Below are 27,568 nucleotides of genomic sequence, written 5' to 3'. Positions count from 1 at the left end.
CCACGTCTGCTTCTCCCTTTCCCCTGCTTATACACTTTCTTTTCTCTCTCAAATAAATAAATAAAATCTTAAAAAAAAAAAAAGTTAAAAATAGAACTATGCTATGATCCAGCGATCACAGTGCTGGGTATTTACCCAAAGAATACAAAAACACGAATTCAAAGGAATACGTGGACCCTTATGTTTATAGCAGCATTATTTACAATAGCCCAAGTGTTCCTCAATAGATAATGGATAAAGAAGATGTCTCATACACACATATGAATATTAGTCAGCCATAAAAAAGAATGATACCTTGCCATTTTCAGTGACTTGGATGGAGCTAGAGAGTGTAATGCTAAGTGAAATAAGTCAGTCAGTCAAAGACAAATACCATATGATTTCACTCATGTATGGAATTTAAGAAATAGAACAATTGAGTTCTATTTTGAGGAAAGAGGAAAAAAACAGACAAACCGAGAAACAGACTCTTAACTATAGAGAACAAACTAATGGTAGAAAGCAGGTAGGTAGGGGTTGGATGAAATAGGTGATGGGGATTAAGTAGTACACTTGCTGTGATGGGCACTGAGTGGTTAAAATAAAACCTTAAAAAAATTCCTGATGTTTTACATCAGTTAACTGATTTAATATTGATGGGCTTTCTTTATATAGTCTGAACATAAGTTTCTTATCAGGTATATGATTTGAAAAAATTTTTTTACTGTTCTGTAGATTTTCTCTTCAGTTTCTTGCTGGCATCATTTGCCCTACAAAAGTTTTAAATTTGGATGTAGTTCATTTATTTATTTGTTTGTTTGTTTTCATCATTTGTGCTTGTGGTATCATATCTAAAAACCTTTGCCTAACTCAGGGTCATGGAGATTTACAGCTTTTTCTGAGAGTGTTTTAGTTTTAGCTCTTAAATCCAGGTCTATAATCCATTTTGAATTAATGTTTCTGTATGGTATGAGGTAGGGGGTTGACTTCATTCTTTTGCAAGTAGCTGTCCAGTTCTCCCAGCACTATTTGTTGAAAAGACAGTTCTTTCTCCATTGAATTGTCTTGGTACCCTTGTAGACATTCAGTTGACTATAAACATAAAGGGTTTATTTCTGGACACTCAGTTCTATTTCATTGATCCAGATATCTTTCCTTATGCACTGTCTTGATTACAGTAGCTTTGTATTAAGTTTTGAAATTGAGAAGTGTAAGTCCAGTTTTCTTCTTTTTCAAGATTATTTGGCTGTCCTGGGTCCCTTGGATTTCCATGAACTTTAGCATTACCTTGTCACTTTCTGCAAAAAAGGTCAGCTGAGATTTTGAAAGGGATTAAGTCTATAAATTAATTGGGGGGGTCCTCCTTAGGTTTTGTACTCATAATATTAAACTTCGTTTTTGCCTAGTTTATCCTTTCTTATAAAATTAAATTTCCTTACTGTTTTCTATAACTAGATTTTTTATATATGCATTAAAAGATCATTGTTACAGTGTTAGTGTTTAACCATGAAGAAATATGAAGTAATTTTCATATTGTTAAAATATTGTACGGGCTAAATACCTCTACAACAAAAATGCCTGTATACAGAGAATTTATTATAAAGAGGAGCACCAGGTGAGATACCAAATGGTCTCAGAGCTGTATAAATTAACAATAAAATTCTGTATCACAGGAAAATTTCCATAAGCCCTTTGAAATTTTGTTGTTTTGCTTTGTTGTTTTTTATGATGAGATTCATTTTGTAAGTATTAGCAAAAGTTTATGTATGGGAAAAATTAGGTATGAATAGTGCCTCTGTGGAATGTAGATGAGGATAACAAAAATAAACATTTTAGATTTTTATAATGCTTTGGATTCCATTGGTCCCTAGAATAAGACATGGGCAGTTATTTGATAGCTTGTGTAGTTTTGTTTAGTAAGTGAATACCACAGTCTAGTGGTTCTCAACCTTGACTGCTATGCATTAGAATCCCTAGAGAGCTTTTAAAAATCCAGATGTCTCGTATAGTACACCAGACCAATTAAATCAGAATCCCTGGGGTGGGACTTGGACATCAGAATTTTCTTAAAGTTCCCCAGGTAATCCAGTGTACCACCAGTCTTTAGAACCCTTGCCATAGACTATTGAAAATGCAGGTGAGACTGAGCTCAGGAAAATGTAATATCCTGAAATGACGATTAAAGGCATGAATTCTATGCCACTTTTATTATACAGTCAGCCAGGGCCCCTGGGTGGCTAAGTTGGTTGGGTACCTGCCTTCGGCTCAGGTTGTGATCCCAGAGTTCTGGGATCGAGCCCCGCATTCACATTGGGCTCCCTGCTCAGCGGGAGCCTGCTTCTCCTTCTCCCTCTGCCGCTCCCCCTGCTTGTGCTCTCTCTCTCTCTCAAATAAATAAAACCTTTTAAAAAAATTACACTGTCAACCACTGAGGAAAGTACTATGGAGTTATCAGGATGTAATGATTTGGATTTGCCTTTGTGAACCAATAATAAAAGATTATCTAATAATCATCAGAACTCCAAAATTTGGTACTAAGAAGATCAGTTATGGATGCCATCATATACATAGGTATTTGAGGGGGAAAGTCCACTGCTAAAAAAGTTAAGTTTGAGAGCTATCAGTTTATTGGAAGAAGCATTGGATTAAGAGCTTGGGAACCTGTGTTCTAGTGTTCACTCTACTGTGTAACTTTGAACCAGGGTATTTAAATTATACTTTATAAAATAATGTAGTTGAACTGGAGATGATCACCAAATTATTTATTCGACAAATTAGTTTGCCTGCTGTGCGCTAGGCAAGGATGTAGTGATAAACAGAGAACATAAACCATGCCTTGGTAAAACTCACAGAAGACAGACAAATATGCGGAATGTGTCTGTGTAGCTGTAGCAGCATATTCAGGGGATCAAGGGAGCACAGAGCTGTACTGCATCCAGTTCAGTATCGAACTCACTCTGTAGTTGCCTGTTCAGTAACAATTCATAAATCCCTTCATCCTTACTGGCAGAACTTATCTCTAAAGAGAATGCCACCCTTGCAGGTGGACGTATGACCAGTGCTGGTCAGAGAAACCTGAGGAGAGCTCTGGACAGTTTTCCTTATAAAAGATTTCCTTATAAAAATTATGCCCCTCCTTCCTGCCCTGACCTTGTTGCATGAGGATTCTTAGTGTTGCAAAAGTCATCTTGAGACTGATGGCCTGAGAACAAAGGCCTTTATGCTGATAATAGCCAAAGAGAAGAATGGAAAGATCCTGGATCCTCAATGTCAACACTGAGCTGCTGAACCAACCCTACAACCACCTATATATGGACTTAGATAATAAAAATACTTATTGTTTAAACTCTTGCTGCTTTAAAAGTGGTCTGTGGATCAGTATTGGACTCATCTTGGAGATTAGTTAGATGCAGAAACTCAGATCCCATGTCAGACCTACTGATGAGAAGTCATACTTTAATAAGATCACCAGGTGAGTGAGGTGCACATTAAAGCCTGAGAAGCATCAGTGTAAACCACGTTTGAGTATTCCATTACTGCAGTTAAAAACATCCTTACTAATACAAATACATTGTGGATTGACCAAATGCCATTTTTTAAATAATGCTTAACCAGAATGACTTCTAAATCAGATGTAGAAATTTGCAGGAGACTATTGTTCTTACATACTAACCCAAACAAGCAGAGCAAGTGCATTATAGTTTTTATTTCTTTTTTATTTCTTTTTTTTTAAAAGATTTTATTTATTTATTTGACAGAGAAAGAGACAGCGAGAGAGGGAACACAAGCAGGGGGAGTGGGAGAGGAAGAAGCAGGCTCCCAGCAGAGCAGGGAGCCCGATGTGGGGCTCGATCCCAGGACCCTGAGGTCATACCCTGAGCCAAAGGCAGACGCTTAACGACTGAGCCACCCAGGCGCCCCCTGCATTATAGTTTTTAAAAACCTATCAGCTTGAGGCCACAAACCTAAATGACTCTAGAACATGACAAGCCCTCCATTAGATCAGTGACCCACTTCTGCTCTCTTGACTGACTGAAATGTGGGGAGAAGCAGAAAACCACCATAGAAAGGAGTCAGGAGAAACCAGCCTTTTTTTTTTTTTTTTAAAGATTTTATTTATTTATTTATTTGACAGAGATAGAAACAGCCAGCGAGAGAGGGAACACAAGCAGGGGGAGTGGGAGAGGAAGAAGCAGGCTCATAGCAGAGGAGCCTGATGTGGGGCTCGATCCCATAGCACCGGAATCACGCCCTGAGCCGAAGGCAGACGCTTAACCGCTGTGCCACCCAGGTGCCCCTGGCCTAACTTTTAACAAACTTTTAATGACTATGTATGGACTGGATGATAGATTAGAAATCCAGAGAAGCCCTACAGTGGTGCTTTCCACTAGAACTTTCTGCCATAATGGAGATATTCAATGTCTATGCTAACCAGTGTGGTAGCTACATGCTAGCCACATGTAGTTATCAAGTACTTGAAATGTGACAAGTATGACTGAGGAACTGAAGTTCTGATTTGAATTAATTTAAATTTAAATAAAATTAAATTTAAATAATCGCATTTGGTTTGTGGCTACCATATTGGACAGTGCAGCTTTAGAGATGGTAAGACTGCATTAACCCCAATTCTTTCCTTCCGGTCTTCTTTTAGTGCTAGGGATACTAGAAGAACAAAGGCAGTGAAGCAGAGTGGAGAGAAAATTCTTGAGGCATAGGTTTTCAGCTAGGAGAGACCGAGGGAGAGGCAGGAGGGCTGGGAGAAATCCCTTCGAGGCCAACCCCAACTTCACAGAGTGTAGACAAGGTAAGGGGCCTGAGAGATCTGCCAAAGCCCAAAAATCGGGGTGGGCCTGGAAAACAAAGGCAGCTCCCTATTCATCCAGAAAGCTGGCAGCCTGGGCTACATATCAGTAGAAATTCCTCACAGTTCACGGTTCAAAAAAGGAGGGAGTACAGATCTCCAGAACCTCACGAGGGTTGTAATCTGAGGCCTTACTGAAGAGAAAGTGATCCTCTAGTCAAAATGTTTGAAGCCAGTGAGGAACTGACTTAAACTAGAGTTGTGACAAAGCCCAGATTCAGCTGAACTGTAGAGCATATTGATTCAGACCTGACCTAGGGGGCATTCTTCTAAGAAGAAGTACCATTTCTTTCAGTCTCTGCTATACTTTTATACAAAAATGCCTAGCATGCAGTCAAAGATCTTAAGACACATATTCCCCATACTCAAGAAAATACCATTAATACAAGACTTAGACATGACCCTGATATTGGTGTTATCAGCTAGGGACTTCAAAATAACTATGAAAAAATGCCAAAGAATCTAGTAGACAAGGTACACAGCATGCATAAACAAATGAGGAATTTCAGCAGAGATGTGGAAACTATTTTTTTTAGTAAAAACCAAATGGAAATGCTCACCATAAAAAAAAATATCAGAAATTAAGATCCTTTAGATGGCTTAGCAGAAAATAGCTGAACAGTTTTGGCCAGATTGCTAGAAAAAGTTTGCATTGTGGAGGGATTCCTTTTGGTTGCCCTGATTGATGTGTACCTTGAATAAGAAGTACACAGCACTCGCTATACCAATTATAAGCCCACAGACATTCTTTTGATAGAGCACTGCATAGATTGATCAGGCTACATATTCTTGCATATTTCACCAGTAGTTTCCTAATAGAAAAGAAAGTAATTGGCACTTCTTTGAACCTATACGTAGACCTTTCTAGATCATTTAGTAAGACTTTTCACGTGTCTTGGGAGAGAAACCAGGGGCATTCTTGGTAACCCAGTCCCCACCATGTGTGAGTATGTCTTGTTATTATCATTTTCCATTCCCTTCATGTCTTCAGTCTTGCATTGAACATATGGTAATAAAATACTGATTTTCACATAATAAAGATTTTAGTTTTCTAAAAACCTGTTAGTTTCTTAACAGGTAACCTTGTTAGCATCCATCGAGGCTTAGAAAAACAGTGACCTAAAGTTTCAGAATACCCCTTAAGACATACAGAAATTTCTTCTACAATTAGATTTTGAATTTCTGGAATCATAAACTTGATTTTTATTTCTGCCAACAGTTTGTTGCTTAAGAGTAAGAAAGTGGATTCCGTTTTTTTTAATCACTAAAGTTTTATAGATTTCTAAAATTTATTCCTACACTCATCTTTTATTTTTTTTTAAAAGATTTTATTTATTTATTTGACAGAGATAGAGACAGCCAGCGAGAGAGGGAACACAAGCAGGGGGAGTGGGAGAGGAAGAAGCAGGCTCATAGCGGAAGAGCCTGATGTGGGGCTCGATCCCATAACGCCGGGATCACGCCCTGAGCTGAAGGCAGACGCTTAACCGCTGTGCCACCCAGGCGCCCCCCTACACTCATCTTTTAATTCAGTATTTGTTGAGTAACTCATAATTACTCCAAAAAGAGCCTATTTTTATTTTCACAACTAGAACAGTTTCTCAATTGATTTTTTTTTCCTTTATTCCAACTTGTACAGCCCCAGTATTGCCCTGGAAACTTGTAATACATATTGAAGATGAAACAGCATTATTGTAGGTGTTTATCTTGACTTTTTCTTCAGCCTCAATTGTACATACCTTTCATAATTTTTGTTAAAAGAGTAAAATGGTAATGAATTAGTTCATAGCGGTAGTATCAGAATTAACAAACTGCTTTATTTTACAGGGAAAATATTTATCCCTAAACAGAAACCTATGCAGACTTTCACAGAAGAAAAAGTATCTCTTGATCCAGAATTAGAAGAAGCTTTGACAAGTGCTTCTGATACAGAATTGTGTGACCTTGCAGGTATCTCCTAAAACAAATTGGTGAATGAGTGTGGAGGGGAGGGAGGGGAATGCCAACACACACACTGTACAGGTGCTTCCTTTGCCTAGCAGAGTACTGCTGAATCAATGGACCACATATTTGGCTTTGTTTTTTACACTATAAATTTAACATAAAGGATTTCACTTTTTAAAATGCACTCAATGGTGAAATTTTTATGTTAATGGAATGTATTGTACTATTTGACATCTTTCCCCATGTTACCATATTTGTAAGTCTTTATAAAAATCTTTTACCAGTTGGTGTGCAGCTAGAAGCTGTCCCATCTAAGCATTGAAAAAGAGTCTCCAGGGTCAACTGCTGTCCCTTTTTATCAGAAGACACCAAGATGAGGGGCGCCTGGCTGGCTCAGTCAGAAGAGCATGCAACTCTTGATCTTGGGGTTATGAGTTCGAGCCCCACTTTGGGTATCAAGATTACTAAAAGTAAATAAATAAATTGGGGGGGAAAAAAGGAAGACCCCAAGTTGAGTAACCAGAAAGCAGATGAAACAGTCCCGAGCTATCCTCACCCCCTTCCCTACTTTCTCAAGTGTATCTGGAACACTCCAAAGCTCCCTGTTATTTTCATCATTGCTCGTTTCTTGACAAGTATCTCCCTGACCTGCCTTTACATGCACCCATTTACCGAGGTGAAAAATATGACACAGGAACCCCAAAAGCTAACATGTTTGAAAGGAAGAGTGATGGTTCTTTGGGAAGGACCCAGGAAAGGGACAATCAACGTGTGGTGCTACAGCCAGAGCGGGTGTCTCATTCCCTGGGATGCTGAGGACTGTTGGCTATGTCAGTGGTGCTGTCATCAGAGTTGATTGGGCCGGGGCCGCTTCTGACACGTGTGTGCAAACGGGCATCAAAGCTGAAACCCAGATTTCTCTGTCCTGTCATTTTTGAGGGATGCTACTTTAATCTTAAAGATGAGAATTCAGCTATACTTTTGGTATTCTACTCTTAGCTCAGATATGAATGTAAATGAACATGAGGTTAACAAATGTAAAAATAATGAAGTTGAAAATCTGCCTTATATCACACTGTTCTAGAACCCTCATGAGAAGAATGAACAGCAAAAATAGATCATTTCCGTATTCTCTCATAACCACCAGATGGAGCTAAGTTACATTTAGGATTCTGCTGGCTCCAGTTGTGTGAATTCAGAAATGTGGGGAAATCTAAATTCCAAATAAGGGGGGAAGTAATAGGGGTATTAATGAGAAAGAGATTGTAGGTGATTTTTTAATCACATTGTCTCCTTTTTTTGGCTGCAAAATCTATAGTTAATTCAGTAGGAAAATTTTCAGAAAATGTTAAAAATCAAGTTTTTGGTTGTAAAATCCATTCTTTTATGTTTAAAAATGATGAAAATAAAAATAACTTTTTCTATATTTACAGCTATTCTTGGGATGCACAACTTGTTAACGAATGCCCAGTTATGTGATATAGTGGGAAGTAGTAATGGTGTCGACCAAGAACATTTTTCAAGTAAGTACTTATAATCCATTGTGAATTCCAATCCTTTGTTAAATGTATTTTGTTTTTTCCATGTATTCAGTATATACATACCAAATGTTTTGTATATGTGCTTGAAACCTGAGATTCCAACTAGATAGTATTGATGTAGAAAACCATTGAAAATAGAACATTAACTATTTTATTTTTTAAAGATTTCATTTATTCATTTGAGAGAGAGAGAGCACAAGCAGGGGGAGAAGGAGAAACAAGACTCCCCGCTGAGCTGGGAGCCCTCCGCGCAAGGCTCGATCCCAGGACCTGGAGCTCATGACCTGAGCTGAAGGCAGATGCTTAACCATCTGAGCCACCCAGGCGCCCCTAAATATTTTATTCTTAATGTGTCAGCAAATGTAATTGGAACCACTCTCACCTCACTAAATAATACTAATGGTAAACAATATAAAACCTAATCAAACTTGGCTTTTGTTGACATTTTATTTTCAATGTTACTGATTTTCAAGAAATCTGCAACAATGCTGACAAAAAAACTGTGTTGTAAAAATCAGATTCAGGAGAAACCACAGAACTACTCAACCCCTAAATTAATTTATACTGATATTAAATAGCCTAAGGCAAGGCTATTAAAAAAATTCATTTATAGGATGTTTTAAAAGGACCAAAGTAATATATTGTTTTGTAACACATTTGAGCGATACCTAAGTAAATGAGGTAAGAAGTGAAAGTGTCTCTGTTCATAGCCATCGTGCTTTCTGCTCCCCTCACGCCCAACCTGTTAACAATTTGGTGTATATCCTTCTAGACTTATACAATGTTCATACAAACATATATATAACATATATGTATATACATATATACCCGTATGTTATATACATACATATATACATACACATTACGCATAGTCTTTTGTTTTTTTACAAAAATGGGATCATACTGAGGCTGTTCCTGGCAACTTAATTTTTCAATAATATTACTTTTGACCGTGGAGCCACTTTTACATGGATTCTTTTTGATAATTACAGTATAGTACTGTAAATGTATTTTCCTTATGATTTTCTTTTTTATTATTGAAGTGTAGTTGACATGTTATATTAGTTTCAGGTGTACTGCATCTTGACTGAACAGTTCTGTACATTACTCAGTGCTCACCACAATAAGTGTAGTCATTGTCTGTCACCATACAATATTATTATGATATTATAGTATTATTGACTATATTCCCTATGCTCTGCTTTTCATCTCTGTGACTCATTTCTCTTATAACTGAAAGTTTGGGCCTCTTAATTCCCTTTATTTTGGCTGTCCCCACACTGCTTTACCCTCTGCCAACCACTACTTTGTTTTCTGTATTTAAGAGCCTGGTTGTTTGTTTGTTTGTTTTGTCTTTTAGATTCCACATGTAAGTGAAATCATACGGTATTTGTCTTTGTCTGATTTATTTCACTTAGCATGTCCTCTAGGTACATCTATGTAATTACAAATGGGAAGACCTCGTTCTTTTTTTATGGCTAATATTTCATTGTATTGTATATACCATGTTTTCTTTATCCATTCATCTATGGATGGACACTTAATGTTGCTTCCATATCTTGGCTATTGTAAATATGCTTCCGTTAACATAGGGGTGCATGTATTCCTTTGAATTAGCACTTTTGTATTCTTTGGGTAAATACCTAGTAGTGTGATTGCTAGATCGTATGGTAGTTCTATTTTTAACTTTTCGAGGAACCTCCATAGTGTTTTCCACTGTGGCTGCACCAGTTTGCATTCCCACCAACAGTGGAAGAGGAGGGTTCCTTTTTCTCCATATCCTCGTTAACACTTGTTGTTTCTTGTGTTTTTTATTTTAGCCATTCTGACAGGTGTGAGGTGTAGTTTTGATTTGCATTTCTCTGATGAGTGTTGGTGAGCATGTTTTCATGTTATTTAACCTCCATGTATTTGTGGTCTTTCCAGATTTTTTTCTTGTGGTTGACTCCTCGTTTCATAGCATTGTGGTCAGAAAAGATGCATGGTATGACTTCGATCTTTTTGGATTTGTTGAGGCTTGTTTCGTGGCCTAATATGGGATCTGTTCTGGAGAATGTTCTGTGTGCACTTGAAAAGAATGTGTATTCTGCTGTTTTAGGAAGGAATGTTCCAAATATATCTGTTAAGTCTATCTGGCCCAGTGTGTCATTCAAATCCATTGTTTCCTTGACAATTTTCTGTTTAGATGATCTGTCCATTGATGTAAGTGGGGTGTAAAAAAATCCCTGACTATAATCATATTGTTATTGATTAATTCATGTTAATGACTTTTATGTATATGGGTGCATAAATATTTATACTTGTCATATCTTCTTGTTGGGCTGTTCCCTTTATGATTATGTAGTGTTCTTCTTTGCCTCTGATGACAGTCTTTGTTTTAAAAGTCTATTTTGTCCAGTATAAGTACTGCTACTCCAACTTTGTTTTGACATCCATTTGCATGATAAGTGGTTCTCCATCCTCTCACTTTCAGTGTACAGGTCTCTTTAAGTCTAAAATGAGTCTTCTAGGCAGCATATAGATGGGTCTTATTTTTTCATCCATTCTCTGTCTTTTGATTGGAGCTTTCTGCCCATTTACATTCAAAATAATTATTGGATGAGTATGTTTTTATTGCCATTTTTATTACTTGTTTTGTGGTTGTTTCTGAAGATTTTCTCTGATCATTTATTGTCTTTCACGGTTTGCTGGTTTTCTAAGTGATGTATTTCAATTTTTCTCTTTATTCTTTGCATATCTATTAAGGGTTTTTGATTTGTGGTTATTAGGTATATAACATCTGCATATAGTCTCTGTTTAAGTTGATAGTTGTTTAAGCTTGAACCCATTCTTTACTACTCTTGTCCCCACGTTTTAGGTATATGGTGTCATATTTTACATCCTTTTATTTTGTATGTTCCTTGACTGATTTTTTTTTTTATAGAAATATTCATTTTTGCTGGTTTTGTGTTTCCTACTTTCATTCATACTGTCATTTTTGTCTTTCCTTTCCACTCATACAGTCCCCATTAATATTTCTTGCAGGGCATGTTTAACAGTCTTAAACTCCTTTGGTTTTTGTTTGGGGAAACTCTTTATCTCTCCTATTCTGAGTAATAGTCTTGCTGGGGTAGAGTATTCTTGGCTGCACGTTTTTCCCATTTGGCACTTCGAATATATTATGCCACTCTCCTCTGGCATGAAAAGTTTCTGTTGAAAAATCCCAATAGCCTTATGGGGTTTCCTTTGTATTGTAATTGTCTTTTGTCTTGCTGCTTTCAATAGTTTGTCTTTGTCACTATATTACTCTATTACTAATTACTATTTATCACTATATATTTTAATTACAATATGTCTTAGGGTGGACCTTCTTTGGTGATTTTGTTGGGGGCTTTCTCTGCCTCCTGGATCTGGATTTCTGTTTCCTTCCCCAGATTAGGGAAGTTTTCAGCTATCATTTCTTCAAATAAATTCTCTGCCCCCTTCTCTTCTCCTCTACTTCTGGGAACCCTATAATATGTAGGTTATATTTGATAGAGTCACTGAGTTCCCTGTTTTTGTTTTTTCATAATTCTTTTTTCTCTCTCTTGTTCAGCTTGATTACTTTCCATTACTCTGTCTTCTAGGTCATTAATTCATTCTTCTGCTTCTTCCATCTTGCTGTTAATTCCATCAAGCATGTTTCTCATTTTATTTTTTGAGCTCTTAATCTGTGGTGTGTTAATTCCTTATCTCTATGGCAGTGGTCTCACTGACGTCCTCCACTCTTTTCTCAAGTCCAGTGAGTATCCTTATGATCATTGCTTTAAATTTTCCATCAGGTGTGTTACTTATATGTTTTGCCTCCAGGCAGTCTCTACCTGTTCTAGCCTTTTAGAACTTGAAATTTCTCTCTTCTTCTGCGGGATAAATCTGAAAACAATGAGCATACTTTCTTTTAATATATACATCCAGGCTAGATATATCCAGATCTTTCCACTTTCCTCAGGAAAATTATTTTCAGGCCATGGTCTAAATTGATCTCCTCGGGATGCTATGTGTGCATGTGTGTGATAAATTTGAAAAGAACAAGGTACTCTTAGGGGCAATTTATTCAGTATACTTTGACTTTTTTTTTTTTTTTAAGATTTTACTTATTTGAAAGAGAGAGACCATGGGAGAGACAGCAAGAGCAGGGGGAGGGGCAGAGGCAGAGGGAGAAGCAGGCTCCCCACTGAGCAGGGAGCCTGATGTGGAACTTGATTCCAGGACCCTGGGATCATGACCTGAGCTAAAGGCAGACACTTAACTGACTGAGCACGAAGGTGCCCCCAGTATACTCTGTCTTAAGATGAGTTTTGTTCCTAAAAGCTGGAGGGAAGGGAAGAACTAAGCCAGATAATGACCCTGTCGATCTTTCTGTCAGTTGCTCTTACCTTGTTTTGGTCATTTGCTATGAATCTGATGCTGTAGGTTTTCTCCCCAGAAAATTTATCCATTAAAGTTTGCCTGTTACCTGTGTTCATAGACCTTCATATACACATCAAAGTGTGCTTACATCTCATTAGAGGATTCAGGCTCCTGGGTCCTCTTTCAACTTTGCTTAGTTGTATTTTGGCCATGTATATGGATATAGTATACTTGGTGAAGGATTGGGGGATAGGAGTGAAGGAGGGCAGTAATTTGGGGGATTTCTGTCTCAGTAGCTCTTCTGTGTACCATTACCTGTCTGTCTCCCCCTTTCCTATTCCTACTCGTCCTCCCCCTTTTCCCATAAGAGAAAGAGGTCACGTGTCCTTCATCACCTTACTCTTCTCACTGAGGCTGTGTTTAAGTCTGTGATTCGTACTCCCTTTATAGTAATTACCAGTTAAATCTCAGAGAAAATGATACGAGAGGATAACATTTTGAATGCTTTAAATATGTGTCAGCATGTAAAGGATCTTTTAGAAATTGTGGGGAAGAAGTTTTCTGGCTAGTTGTATTGAACGTGTGTGTACGTATGTGTTCGTTGCGTTATCAAGTTATATATGCATTCTCTGTAATGGTATCAGCCAGTGAGACTCTTGCTCTTTTCTTTGATACTACAGATGTGGTAAAAGGTGAAAAGATTCTTCCAGTATTTGATGAGCCACCAAATCCAACCAATGTTGAAGAGAGTTTAAAGAGAATTAAAGAAAATGATTTTCGTCTTGTTGAAGTTAATTTGAATAATATAAAGGTATGTGTGCTAAGCAAATAATAAAGTTTTGACTTGCTTTAAGTTAGATCTAGGATGAGAGTTGGGCAGTTTTGATATAGTGTGATTCTTTCTACTTAAAGGTACAGTTCTTGCTCGTAACCGTATGCTTAGATTCCTTTATATTTTAGAAATTAAAGTATAATATTTTTCTGACTTGCTTTTTAAAAAGTACCATATAAAAATGTAAACCCTACATGCTGTCAGCATAAATCTCTCTGGCTTCCAAAGTACTGCCTGCTTCTGAGAGCATTTAGTCTTGTTTTTGTTTTTAATCCGGTTTCTTGAGGTATTCCTGGTACTGAACCAAACTCTGCACCTACTGAATTCTGCCTGTTCAGTGTACAGTTCGATGAGTTTTGAGCAGTGCGGAAGCTGTACAGCCACCCCACGGATGAGGAACATGTCAGTCCCCTTCGTTGTCATTCTCTGCCCCTAGCTCTAGCCCCTGACCACTCATCTGTTTTCTTTCCCTTCTCCATTTGCCTTCTCCAGAATGTCCTATAAATGGAACCACAGAGTATGAGCCTTTTGAGTCTGGCTTCTTTCACTTAGCATAACACATTTGAGACTCACCTGTGTGGTTGTATGTGTCAGTAGTTTGTTGAGTCGTATTCTGTTGTTGGTTGGACATGCTGCAATTCGTTTATCCATTCACCAGTTGATAGACATATGGATTCCCTCTGGTTTGGAATGATTACAATAAAGCCATTAAACACATATGAACAGGTGAACATGTGTTTTCGTTTCTCTGGAGTAAACACCTAGTAGTCAGCTTTCTGGGATCTTGAGTTTAAAAAAATGCAATGCTTCCTTGGAGTAAAGAAGAAATGAGTTAGGAGGGCATAGGGATGATGAATTACCAAAGAGTAAATTCAGATTATCTCTTGAGTGTTAGTCAATGTATAATAGCTGCATTAAGAATTCCTCATTTAATTTAATTTTTAAGAATTCCTCGTTTTAAATCTTGATTTGTCTGAATTGAGGGCTGAGAGAGCATCTGGGAATTATAAGAACCTAGGGAATAAGACCTCTGCGCTCCTTTAGCAGGTGTTCCTTCCTGCGAGCAGAACCAAGCAAGCCTTGGAAAAAGCTAACATTCCTAGTTGATCACTAATTTTTAATTTTTAAAAAATTCAGTCCTCACATATCTAAATCAATAGGTAATGAACTGAAAATAACTAAGCTACAGGGAATTGTAGTCTTGGTACTAAAGGGAGAAATTAGTGCCTTCTAGAATTATATCTTTCCACATTTCAGGTAGTGTAGGGTTAATCTCTCTTAATATCTCACAGCTTAAACTAAGTGACATCTCTCCCTTTGTAGAAAAGTGGACCCATTTTGAATACTCAGGTGTTGATGTCTTATAATCCAAATAGTTAAGTGTAGAATAATGAAAGTTTCTTTAATCAAAATGCTAGAGAAATGATGATACCTAGTCTGCTCTCAGTCAGCGATTTGTGTAAATGTACCATAATAGAGAAATCATACAGATGGGAAGGAGGCCATTTGTTTTCCTTTGTAGGCTAAATGTTTTGTTTATATAATTTCTGAGTACATTTAATGAAAAAAAGTAAGTACAAATATATTTGATTAATGGACCGAATTTCCTGAAAACTAAAATGTTATATTCACATTATTGTCTTCCAAGAATATCCCAGTTCCAACCCTAAAAGATTTTGCAAAAGCTTTGGAAACCAACACACACGTGAAATATTTCAGTCTTGCGGCCACGCGGAGCAATGACCCCGTCGCTGTTGTAAGTAAGCTGCTACTGAGAGTAGTGAAAGTGTGACTATGGTGTGTGACAGAGGTGGCCGAATTGATTTTATGATCAAGGTTTACTGTCTTTTCAGTTGATGTTTAACTCACTATTAGGCAATGCATTATTTACTCTTTTATGTTTATTTTTTCCCATATTTCTTCCCTACAATTTTACAAACCCTAAGTGAAGTCACCCAATGTATGATGTTTTGTAACTTAATTTTTCGCTGAACAATGTATCTTAGCGATCTTTTCATATCACTACATAAAGTTCTACACCATTCCTTTAACATCTGCAGAGGATTCCATTGATGGATCTACAGTGTTGGATTTTGTCAAATGCTTTTAATGTGTGTATTGAGATGGTCATGTGGTTTGTCCTTTATTAATACGGTGTATTACGTTGACTGACTTTTGCATATTAAGTCAGCCTTGCATTCTTGAGGTAAATCCTAGTCAATCACGGTATGAACCTTTTTCTTCACTTGGCTTTGAGGACATCACTCGCTTTGATTCTCCTCTCTCCTCACTGGACATCCTTCTCTGGTCCCTCCTCATCTTCCCAACCTCTAAGCACTGAAATGGCCCAGGGCTTAGTCCTAGGTCCTGTTCTTTTCTTTGTCTACAACTCACTTTCTGCGTGATGTCACTCTGTTTCGTTGCTATGTGTTACCTGTATATGCTTCAGACTCCCAGGATTGTTATCCTCTGTTCATACCCCTCTCCTGGACTCCATGCTTATGTCCGCCTGCATAACCCCTTGCTTGGCTGTGTAACAGACATCCCATATGGTCCCAAACCAAACTCCCGGCTTCCACCCCACACCTGCTCCTCTCCTATTTTTTCCTGTCTCACTAAATGACAACTTCATTCTTTCCTTTGCTCAAGACAAAAAGAAATGGAGTTATTCTTGATTTCCCTTTCTCACACCCTTAAATGTTTATCCAGCTTTGTCTTCCAAATATTCCAGAATCTAAGCATTTCTCACCATTTCCTCAACTACCACGCTGTTTGGTCTAAGCCAGCATCTTCTCTCATCTGGATGCTTGCACTAGCCTCCTCACTGAGCTGCCTGTGTCTACCTTTTCCAACTCCAAGCCAGCTTTTTTACATAGCATCAAAAGCGATTTGTTTATTTATTTATTTGAGATAGCACAAGGGGGGGTAGGGGAGAGGGAGAAGCACACTCCCCGCTGAGCAGGGCTCGATCCCCCAACCCTGGGATCAGGACCCGAACCAAAGACACTTAATCAACTGAGCCACCCAGGCGTCCCCAGAAATGATTTTTTAAAAACTTTAGTTACCTCATTCCTATACTTAGAACCCTCCAGCAGCTCCCCATCTCACTAATAAAAATCACAGTCTTTCAGTGGTCTTATAATCCTTTACTTGCCCCATTTTTTCTTTTTAATATTGATTTGAGAAGGAGGGGGAGAGGGAGAGAAGAGAATCTCAAGCAGACTCCCATGCTGACCACGGAGCCTGGTGTGGGGCTCAATCTCACGACACCGAGCTAGACCCGAGCTGAACCAGGAGTTGGACGCTCAGGCAGCTGTGCTAGCCAGGCTCCACTGTTGCCCCTTCTTTCATTCTACTGTAGACATACAGCCTCTCGCTCTTCCTCAGATGTGCCACGCGCGCCCCTAATGCAGGGCCTTCATCCTTGTTTCTCTTTGTACCCAGAACTTTCTCCCTAAGATATTTCACATTGTTTTATGTCACCACTTTGAGTCATTGCTCCAATGTCACCTTCCTGGTGAGGCCTTTCCTGACCACCCCTGCCCCCAGCGCTGTCTACCCTGTTTTCTTTCTCTACAGCTCTTTTTACCATCTGACATTATATTTTGCTTATTATCCACCCCCCGCCACTAGAATGTAAATTCCATCAGGCAAGGACTTGTATGTTTTATTTCTAAATCTACAGAGCAGTACTTAATCAGATAATATTTGGAGAAGCGTATATACAGATGGATGGATGAGGGATTTGTTCCACATAGCTAGCTGTCACTAATGAGAAGTACACATGGATAGATAGCTGTCCCAAGGTCTTTCTAGTATCTCTGCTCCCTCTTGCCTTCTCTTTTAACTTGACTTTAAGTTCTGGTAAGCTGCGAGCATTTCTGGCCTTCTGCCTCACGCATCCCTTCCCATCTCGGCCTTGAAAGTCAGTCCATAACTTACCTTCATTTTAGCTACACAGCAACCCGGCTGCGGTAAGACCCAGGTAAGAAAAGATGTTCCAAAGACACCTTGATGAAGTTAGTCCTACACAGGGACTGAGAGCGAGTGTGAGACACACAGGAGAAAGGAGGAGTATGGTATGAGTGAACATACAGTGTGAACAGCAGCAGAGAATGTTACCAACAGAGGATTTCATGCGACCAATCTAAACACCATGACTGGGTTGTGTAAAAAATAGACGTGAGGCCTGTGAGGCGGTCTGTCAGGCTACCATAGTCTAATGAGAAACACCAGAGCAGTTCTGCTGATTATTGTATTTGTTTATGGCAGGTAGAATATGTGATAGGTACTGTCCATTTTTATCTCTAAATATTTTCTTTAATTTCTAGGCTTTTGCAGATATGCTAAGAGTGAACAAGAATTTGAAGAGCTTAAATGTGGAGTCCAACTTTATTACAGGAGCTGGGATTCTAGCACTGATTGATGCTTTAAAAGATAACGAAACCCTGGCAGAGCTCAAGATTGACAATCAGGTCAGTGTTCTGTAGCAGTAACTGAGGAAGCCACAGTCCACTCCACGTCAGGGGCTTGGGGACTCAGGAGGCAAGTGGGAGGAGGGCTTTCGGGGAGCCTTGTGGGAAGGTGGTGGCCTAAAGGAGATGAGGACATCTGAAGCATCCAGATAAGAATATTAGCTTAATATTTTGAGTATGAGTTTGAGCATGTTCATAGAGTTGTGCAGCCATTGCCACTAATTCCAGAACATTTTCATCACCCCTCCCACCAGCCCTGGTAACCACTAATCTACTTTCTGTCTCTACACATTTGCCGGTAAATGGAATGATGTAATATGTGGTCTTTGTGTCTCCCTTCTTTCACTTACAGAATATTCTGCAGTTTCATCCGTGCTCTAATATATATCAGTAGTTACTCTTTTTATGGCTGAATAATCTATTACATGTGGGCTGTTTCTACTTTTTGAATAGTAGGAATAATGCTGATATGAACATTCATACACAAGTTTTTATATGAACGTAGGTTTTCATTTCTCATGGGTATATACCTAGGAGTGGAAGAGCAAGGTCATGTGGTAACTGTTTAACTCTCTGAGGAATGGCCAAGTTGCTTTCCACGGCAACGGCACCATTTTACGTTTGTTCCAGCATGTGTGAGCTTCCCAGTGTTTCCACATTCTTGCCAACACTTGTTATTGTCTTTTTGATTATCATCATCTTATAATAATGGGTATGAAGTTGTATCTCCTTGTGGTAATCCAGTTTTTTTATGTCTGTATGAACATACACTGAGCTTTAAAATTTTGTTTCTCTTACGTATGTATGTTGTAAGAATTGGGAAAATTTTAAAAGACCAGCAGGATCAACATTTACCTGAATGTCTTAGTCTTGACTTTACCTTGAAAAGTATTTTGATCTAGTTTATTAATACTATTTTTTATTTTAATTATTCCAGAGGCAGCAGTTGGGGACAGCTGTAGAATTGGAAATGGCCAAGATGCTTGAGGAAAATACAAATATCCTTAAATTTGGATATCAGTTTACACAGCAGGGACCCCGAACCAGGGCCGCTAATGCTATAACAAAAAACAATGATTTAGGTAAGACATATGCATTTCAAATCAAATCTCTGAATTGTATCATTAAGCTAACGTATTAGAGGGATTTTTTTTTTTTTTAACTGCACAGTCCTTTTTATATTGATTGAATTAGAGTTCAGTTTAAGCACAGTTGTAGTGATTACTGGGCTTGTGGGTGAAATCTTCTGTCACAAACATTTCACAGCTTTAAGCGAACAGTTTTCTGCCAGAAACATAATATAAATGCTTCCTGGACCAAAAATCTTGTTCTTAGTTATGAGTCTCCTCTTGGAGCTATTAAATATTTCAACATTTCAGGAAAGTTTTTGGCCTTTTTATCAAACAGGCCTAGATAGAAATTCACTTTTATATGATAATATATGGATTATAGTTTTGATCCAAGTTTTGTATTGTGTGGCACGTGTCTGCTGTTGTAATCTGTCTCCCTGACATAGCCATTACTGGGCACTTTGTCTTCTCGCTGCACACATCAGTCAAGGTCAGCAACTGCCTGTTTTTTTTTCGCAGTTCTTAACTGAAGATACTGCTGAGGCTTGTGCTTCTATTTGAAATAAGTTTTCCAGCCAAGGCTGAATTAAAGAATATGGTGCTTGTAATTTTGTTTCTACGTGTTTCCAATAATTGAGTCGTCTTTTAAGTTGGTGTTTGTCATTGAAATATTTTTAAATATGTGATCAGACGAGAATTAAAATAAGACTTCTTAAAGGGAGTAACACTTCAAAGTGATGCAGTTCTTTTAGGCTTCAGCCATATTCGAGTTTGCATTCTTAAAGTTTTCTCTTTTTTTCTTTTTTTTTTTTTTAAAGATTTATTTATTTATTAGAGAGAGACAGCCAGCGAGAGAGGGAACACAAGCAGGGGGAGTGGGAGAGGAAGAAGCAGACTCCCAGCAGAGGAGCCTGATGCGGGGCTCGATCCCAGAACGCTGGGATCACGCCCCTGAGCCGAAGGCAGACGCTTAACGACTGTGCCACCCAGGCGCCCCTCTTAAAGGTTTCTAAAGCAGAAAAGTTACAGCTTCCTTCCCTCCACCCAAATTACAGTGAAGAGTATTAGTTCAAACCCTTTCTGTCTCCTTTGATGACTTAGCTTCCCGTAGATTTTAGCCTCTTGCATTTTAGAAAATTGGTGTGTTTGGTGTACTGTTGATTCTCAGTGTAATTTGCAAAGTCACGCTAATTACATCAAGAAACAACACTATGCCGAACGATGAGAGAACACATGAAAATTATTTCCTGGGTCCTTTATTGTTGGCACTGTGCCGCTGAGTAGGTGTCCATGGCCCCGAGTAATAGCGGATGAGGAGGCCGCGTGGAAGGTGTGGTCTGATGCGAAGCGGAAGTGAGAGAAAGTGACAGCTTTGTGTGGGTAGCTCTGGAGACCCCCACCTCATGCGGTCTCATTCTGAGCCAAGCCAGAGTTTCAGGCATGAAATGAGAATCGGGTCATTGCTGGAGTGGGGAAGCACATGGATAAAACCTCACATTTGGCATCAAGCTAGTTATTTATATGCTGAGGACAGCTTGCAGGTTGTAAGAACGGACTCGCGTTGCAGGCTGCTGCCCCCAGAGTGAACTTGCAGTAAGTCCTTGCTGCTGGAAGCTAAGTGCAAAGAAGTCATGTCAGCAGATTAAGAGGCAGTGCTGGTAAAAGGCACTAAAATTAGATGGGAAGAAACTTAGTTTTCTTTGGATTTTTTGTGGGTGGCATTTGAGAGCCATTATTGGCCTCTGAATACATGATGAAAACAATACTTCAAAAACTCCATTTTTTATTCTTCTAGAGATAGGATGTGAGGTTAGAACTTACCTGCAATTGATCATAAAGTACCGAGAACTTGTTAGTGCAGTGGGTTTTGGAAAGAAATTGCCAAAGAATTATTAATAGGTGGGACACCTGTGTGGCCCCGTCAGTCAAGTGTCTTCGGCTCAGTTTGTGGTCCCAGGGTCCTGGGATCGAGTCCCATTGGGCTCCCTGCTCAGCAAGGAACCTGCTCTGTCTGCCGCTCCCCCTGCTTGTGCTCTCTCGCTGACAAAATCTTTTTAAAAAAGTCAGTTGTTAGTAGGGCCAAATTTATGAGCCTCTCATCTAGCGGCTGAACCGAGGAATCGCTGGTAGCAGGTAGGCACCGAGGAGGAACAAGAGTCCGGCCTGGCTCTTGGCCCAGTCTTCTGCCGTGTGTGCTCCCAGCACCCTCCGCTTGTTCCCCACCCTGCGTGTCGGTGTCAGCGCACATGGCAAGGTGGCAAGCATCAGGAGCACGTGTGCATACCGGCAGTCTGACACGTAGCTGCCAGAAAGACCTCAAAGATCAAAACTTGAAACGTAGAATCTCTGGGGCAGCTAGTTTTTTTTCACCTTGCACGTGGGGCTGCGTCAGAATCTTCAGTGTTGATTCTGATGTCTTACCTCTCATTGTTTCCTGTCCGTGGAAATAATCCTGTCTACTCCCATCTCTCCAGCTAAGAAGCGTCCTAGCTGCGAACAGCAGAGAGGGTCCATGGCACACATGCAATATTTGCTTGAACTCTGAGTCTATTACTGTCCGTACACCACTAGCCACATCATTTCCAACCTTTTTTGTCTGCTCCCTTCTGTCACAGACCTACTTTTCATGTGTTTTTTATGACATGCATTTTAACATCTGAAATGGTCTTCCAATAACACCCAAACCCTGCTGCAATTCAGTATTCTCTTGGAAATGTTAATCTGGTTTGTCTTTCAGGAAAGTACTTCTGTGTTTTTCAGAGATCTATGTATATGAATTAGGTTTGTGTTTGAGGACTCAGGTCTCTGATTTTTTCCAGTAATATTTCAGTAAAGACTTGCTTTTCATTAACATGGACTAAAATCTAGAGTGAGGGTTGTACTTAATTAGCGAAGTGTAAAAATGCTCATGGGAGCTTGCTACTTTAGTTCTCCTGGTTTCCACTTCCTAGCTAGCAGGACAAGCTGGCTGGACAAGCTTTTATGCACATCCCTTGAATGTCTGCTGGAAGAGCCTATCCTGCCGTCACTGCGTATGGCCTACGGGTTTGGGGTCACCAGTCTGGGAAGTGGCTGGGGGCTCCTGAGACATGCACCTTTCTTTTGCTCCTGACCCCTTTGGTGGCCAGAGTTTATTATGGTCACCAGATAGGACTGCAGCACATTACTAGGGTCTGAGGCGTTCATTCCCTTGTATTTTGTTGTTTTGTCAGAGCCCAGTTCATTTTGTAGGAGACACTAGAAAGAGAATTTGGAAAGCAGTAGCAAGTCACTTACCTTTAAAATGACAAACATGTTTTTGGTATGTTCTTTCACAAACTAAGGAAATGGGTTGTGGTGCCCCATCAGAGAACATACAAATTGTTATTTTTGATGCTTTCTAATCCCATCTGTCTGAATGTGACTTCAAAATTTAACACGGTAATTTGTAAGTCCTTGTCTTAACAGGTATCAGTGTTTTTAGTAACAAATGAGACGGGTGCAGTGACGTCAAGGTGAATGTGGGGCAGTGGTTTAGATTTCTCCTGCTCCTGTGGGAGCTCCAGTGAGCTGAGGACGCATGGTTCACATTTCGAAGCTCCTCAGTTCTCAGCAAGTAAAGGGCAACGATGAAGGATGTGAATTTATTTTAATGGCCTTGTGAACAAAAAATAGACATTTCATTTCTGTACGACTCTACCTGGATCATACAGAAACTCGTTCCTTACGAGCAAGTTAACATCATACAAAGTAACCAGGATTTCTAACAGTTTTTTTTTTCCCCCTCACAGTTCGCAAAAGACGAGTTGAGGGAGACCACCAGTAAGTACACCAAGATCCAATCTTTGGGAGACTTGAAGAGGTCACCAAGAGCTCATGGTGGTGATGTCAGATGTAACATTTTCCTGGGTAGAAGGGAAAAGACTGGAAATTTTTTTAACTACATGTTTCTTTTTTCTAGTTTACGTTAACAGTTTCAAACTGTAAAATCAATAGTAGTGGTATTTTATATTTTATAACATTTCTTTCTGCTAAAATCAGTTTTAATTTAGCTTTATTAAATGGTTTGTGATGAATCATGAGTTAAAAAGTACAATTATGAAAGAAGTTTAGGAAATCATTTATGTAGAAAAATAAATATTTTAAGGACCAATCTTTTTTAAGTCAAAAAGGGACATGACTGATAGAATTGCTGTTGCACCTGTTAGGTACAAGACCTTCCTCAGAGCCTGCCTTATGCCATCGCATGGAGCCCTTTCCGTGTTTTAGAATACATGAAATTGGCAAGAGTGTGCTTTCTGTTTCTATCAAGAAAGCAAAATGCCGGAATTTTACAATAGATGACTCAGAATCTGACCCTCTGTTCAGGAGTACAAGCCCATCTCTGGGAGAGAGAAAGGGGCCTCCTGCATATTCCAGGCCACCGTGCTTGTCTGGTGGACGTGAGTCAGCAGCACCGAGAGAGACTTGTTTAAACAAAGTCATCAGCTTGGCCAGGTTATGTACTTTGTTTAAAACTATAGTTATGTCTAAATTCATTATAGTTTTTTATTTTAATTGGGCATTATTAAATTTTTGTGAAAGCTCATAGTTGTTTTCTTCCCTGTAAAAGACCTAGAGCCAACTCTCGGTTATTTAAGATAATGAGAAAAAAGGCTGTTAAACACGTGAAATCGAAGATAATAAATGCGATGGAATTTGAGTCTGAGGCACGTGCAAAACGGTCACTGAAACTGATGATTACTGTAAAGTAAATGAGAACCTGGCCCGGGTGTGAATTAGCCGTTGCACAGTATTGTGAGAATTTGTGCACGCGCTGCCGGCATCGCACAGACGGTTGTGACGTAGTGCTTGCTACGAATTGTCCAACCAGTAAGGAAAACTGTCCTTCATGAATCTGATTTTTATTATGTTTCCTTTCATCTTATGCTGTTTTGTCCACATTGTGTAAAAGTCATCTCGTGAAAGAAGTTTGTCCTACTGCTCATGCTCACGGTATTCAAGGGAATGCTGGAACAGCGTACTGGGGTGAGGGCTGCCTCCTGCCCAGGCAGAGACGGGGATCCGGCCCTGTTGCAGGGCAGCCCCTGGAGTACATGGCAGAGCCCGCGCGGCTACAGGAGACAGGCGGGGAGAAACGGGAGTCCTCCTGACCTCCAGAATTCAGGCCTGGCTAGATCATTTACAGGGACTAAAGGGAAGAATCCCATTTAAGAGTAGGGGACAGGTCTAAAGAAGAGTTTTTGAAATTGAATTACAAAGTGTCACTCCTTTGGCGTGGGCTGGACAGTTTGCTTAACGAGCCCAGAGCATCTTGGGTGCTCTGGTAATCAGCCTTGTCAACAGGCAAAAGCTTCTCTTGGAAGAATGGGTTGTCTTTATTTTTTCTGAGTCAGTAACCAGTGTTTTAGTGGGGCCAAAGATGGACTCTGCACCATTCCCTTTCAGTTAGAGACCAGATTTTTTTTTTTCCAAGTTAACAAGTGTTTCTGTCTTTCTTTTCATGTACAACTTTGGAAATGTACCTGATTTCAGAGACTGCTTACTCGCCGCAGGGTAGGGAGTCCACATGCAGCAAGTCTGTAAGGGTCCCCGTTACACTAACGACAAGGCTTTCTGGCTTGCACTGTCCTGTAAGTCAGTGAATTGAGAAGTACGTGACCCCTTCTACCATGTTTTTTTAAATTTAGGTAGATGGGACCCTACCCAGTATGTGTATCGTACGTGTGGGTAATAACTTTTTCATTTATGACTTACCGAAGTATGAAGACGTGTTTTGCTTGTACCATTCCGGTTTTGAGCTACAACAGTTCGTTATATAATTGAAGAAAACATTTTTTCATAAAAATCTTTAAAGACCATTCATCCAATTGAATACAGAAAATCAAGAATTATAAGGGAGAAAACTGATGTTTACTTTGATCTTTAAATTCTGGCACTTCTTACCCTTTTAGTAACTTACAGTATTTCTGTATAGCTTTAAAATGCTGTACTGGATTAGGGTTCGGAAATAGCCTTGATTTTTAAACCAAAGATTTTCCAAGGCCTTAAAACATTCCCTAGGCTAACCGATTTATACTTATCTGGTTATCTAATCAAAGAATACTCTTTGCATTTTTAAATTGCTGTTTTTTAAAATCTTTTAATTTCCCATTTTGTAAAATTTTACATTCATATTTGAAGTTGATTTTGCAACTATGTCTACGTGAAATTGTACTGAAAAAAGCAACAATACTGTTATTAAAATGGATTTTGGTGCTATAAACTTGTAGCTTAGATCTAGAAGTCTTAAGTATAGGCGAAATACATTTCATAAGGGTGCCTGTCATTTAGAAGACCAAATAAACATTTTGTGTTGAAGAAAACCAGCAGATTGTTAGAGATTTCAAGGAGAATTATCTCGCTCATTAAATTGCAAATTCCTGTTATTTGAATGAAGTAACCCACATACTCACTTTGTGCAGTAGGTGCACTCTGGAAAAGTTACATGTAAATAGAACTTTGTAAATTGTTTTTCCTTTGACAGTATCTGATGTATTTTCACTTAAAAAGGGGACTCCATGGCATAATAAAAATTATAAAAGAAAAATGTTTTGATAAAATGTTAGTCATGTTCTATTATACATCATATTTAATCCTTGCTGTCATTAAAATAAGATGGAAAGATTCATGAGGTTTCATAAAATCTTGTTTTTGGTTCTGTGCTCACAGGGCCTGTCCCTTGCCCTTACAGGGTTAGGCAGCACAGTCACCTCCCCGCAGACTTGAGGATGGTGAGCTCCCCGGGATCCCCAGCAGCTTCCCTCCACTCTTGTAAAAAAATGTTTTTCTAATATTATTGATATAATTAACATATAACTTTGTATTAAAGGTGGACAACATGTGAGATATATATATATATATATAGCGTGAAATATCTACCCCCAGTTTAGTGAACATCCGTCATCACCTCACATGGTTTTTTTTTTAAAAAAGTTATTTTTCCTTGCTACTCTGTTAGCAACTTTCAGATATGTAATATGGTATTGTTAACTATAGTCGCCATGCTGTCCCCAGGATTTATTCATCTTCTAACAGGAAGTTTATAGCTTTGACCACCTTCGCCCATGTCCTCCACTCCCCACCCCTGCCTCTGGAAACCACCCGACTATTCTCTTCCTGAGTTCAGTGTATTTAGATAGTCATATAAGTGACATCATACAATATTTGTCTTTCTCTGGCTTACTTCACTTAGCATAATGCCTCTACGGCCACCTCACTTTTGTACTGTATTAACTGAACACAAGGCACCCACGAGAACCAGACACATGGATGAACCAGAACTCCTGTTGCCCTCGGACAAGGGTGTGAGTTCTTGGATCTAACCATTTATCAAACTGTCTGTCTTCTCTGTCAGCTCTAAGCATTCATGTTTCTAGATCATAAGACTTGCTTATCAAAGAAATGCTTCACTATTTTTACATTGAGAATATTTATAAGCAAAGATTTTTATATTTTTATATCATTTTAATTTGGTCATTCTATTCTGCATTAGAATTCAGCTCCATAAGTCTGATAAATATTACTGATATTAAATATACTGATACTTAAATTATTAAACTTGATTCATAATAGTGAAGTTTCTTTTGAAGACTATTGTACTACAGGCTTTTAGAACTTAACACATTATACTGAAATAATTTCAATAAAGTTTATCAAATATTCTGTAGACTTGAACTTTCTGAAATATCCCTTTAGTTCTTATGTTCTAAACTTTCTTACATACCCCTTCAGGAACAAGCTTATTTCCGGTAGTTATTCTATCCCAGTCCAGTCTATTACATTAAGCCATATAAAACTGTCAATACTTAACCATTTTAACTCATAAAAATAGTAATTTCATATGGCTGAAATACCATCGGTACTAGGTCTGGTCTGGCCATAAAAGTGAGTTGACAAATTTGAAGAAACCGAGTCCTATGGACCTGATGGGAGCTAATCCTACTAATAAATTAGAGATAATTTTTACAGCAAAGCAAAAACATCTCTTACCAGTCACCCAAAGCCACCAAGCAGAAGAGAAAATCCATGAAATGGGTTCTAATGGGTTTGAGGAATCTTTTAGGGACAAGCGTCAAATAATTTAAAAATTTCAGAGTTCGGAAATGTAGGGGAATGAAGACCTTCCCGTTGCATCTTTACTGTTAGCTGGCCTTCCAGGGATGGCTGTCGGGCTTGCTTTCTCTTGCAGGAGGTCTGGAGGCCCGTCCTCTTTGGAAGTAAGGAGGCCCTGGCGCTTGGACTGTCAGGCAGCTGCAGCTCCAGCTCCTGTGAGTCTGAGTGGCCCTGGGAGACAGTGTCCTCATGCCCAGCACAGTGGCCCCATCTCTTTCAGGGACCATAATGAGGGTGGCCGACCATATGTGGGTCCGAAATCACCAAACATCTTTTATCCTTCAAATGTGAAGCTTTCCAGGGCACCTGAGTGGCTCTTTTGGTTAAGTGTCTGCCTTTGGCTCAGGTCATGATCCCCGGGTCCT

General features: G+C 39.1%; 1 protein-coding gene across 2 annotated transcripts in view; it reads left to right on the top strand.

The window, feature by feature from the left end:
* TMOD3 (tropomodulin 3) overlaps positions 1 to 25,719 on the top strand; it is an 82,130-nt gene extending 56,411 nt beyond the window's left edge. For both annotated transcript variants that reach the window (XM_011226473.3, XM_011226474.3), the window contains exons 4-10: positions 6,668 to 6,790; positions 8,218 to 8,307; positions 13,374 to 13,504; positions 15,174 to 15,281; positions 17,857 to 18,000; positions 18,938 to 19,082; positions 22,841 to 25,719. In XM_011226473.3, coding sequence (XP_011224775.1) covers positions 6,668 to 6,790; positions 8,218 to 8,307; positions 13,374 to 13,504; positions 15,174 to 15,281; positions 17,857 to 18,000; positions 18,938 to 19,082; positions 22,841 to 22,875 — 776 coding nt within the window. In that variant the 3' untranslated portion in view covers positions 22,876 to 25,719. The remainder of the gene's footprint in view (positions 1 to 6,667; positions 6,791 to 8,217; positions 8,308 to 13,373; positions 13,505 to 15,173; positions 15,282 to 17,856; positions 18,001 to 18,937; positions 19,083 to 22,840) is intronic.
* Positions 25,720 to 27,568: the final 1,849 nt, after the last annotated feature.

Source organism: Ailuropoda melanoleuca, chromosome 5 (genome assembly GCF_002007445.2).
Source record: "Ailuropoda melanoleuca isolate Jingjing chromosome 5, ASM200744v2, whole genome shotgun sequence".
NCBI classification, from domain to species: Eukaryota; Metazoa; Chordata; class Mammalia; order Carnivora; family Ursidae; genus Ailuropoda; species Ailuropoda melanoleuca.
The sequence above is the reverse complement of the archived record's forward strand: the minus strand, read 5'-3'. Positions and strand labels throughout refer to the sequence as shown.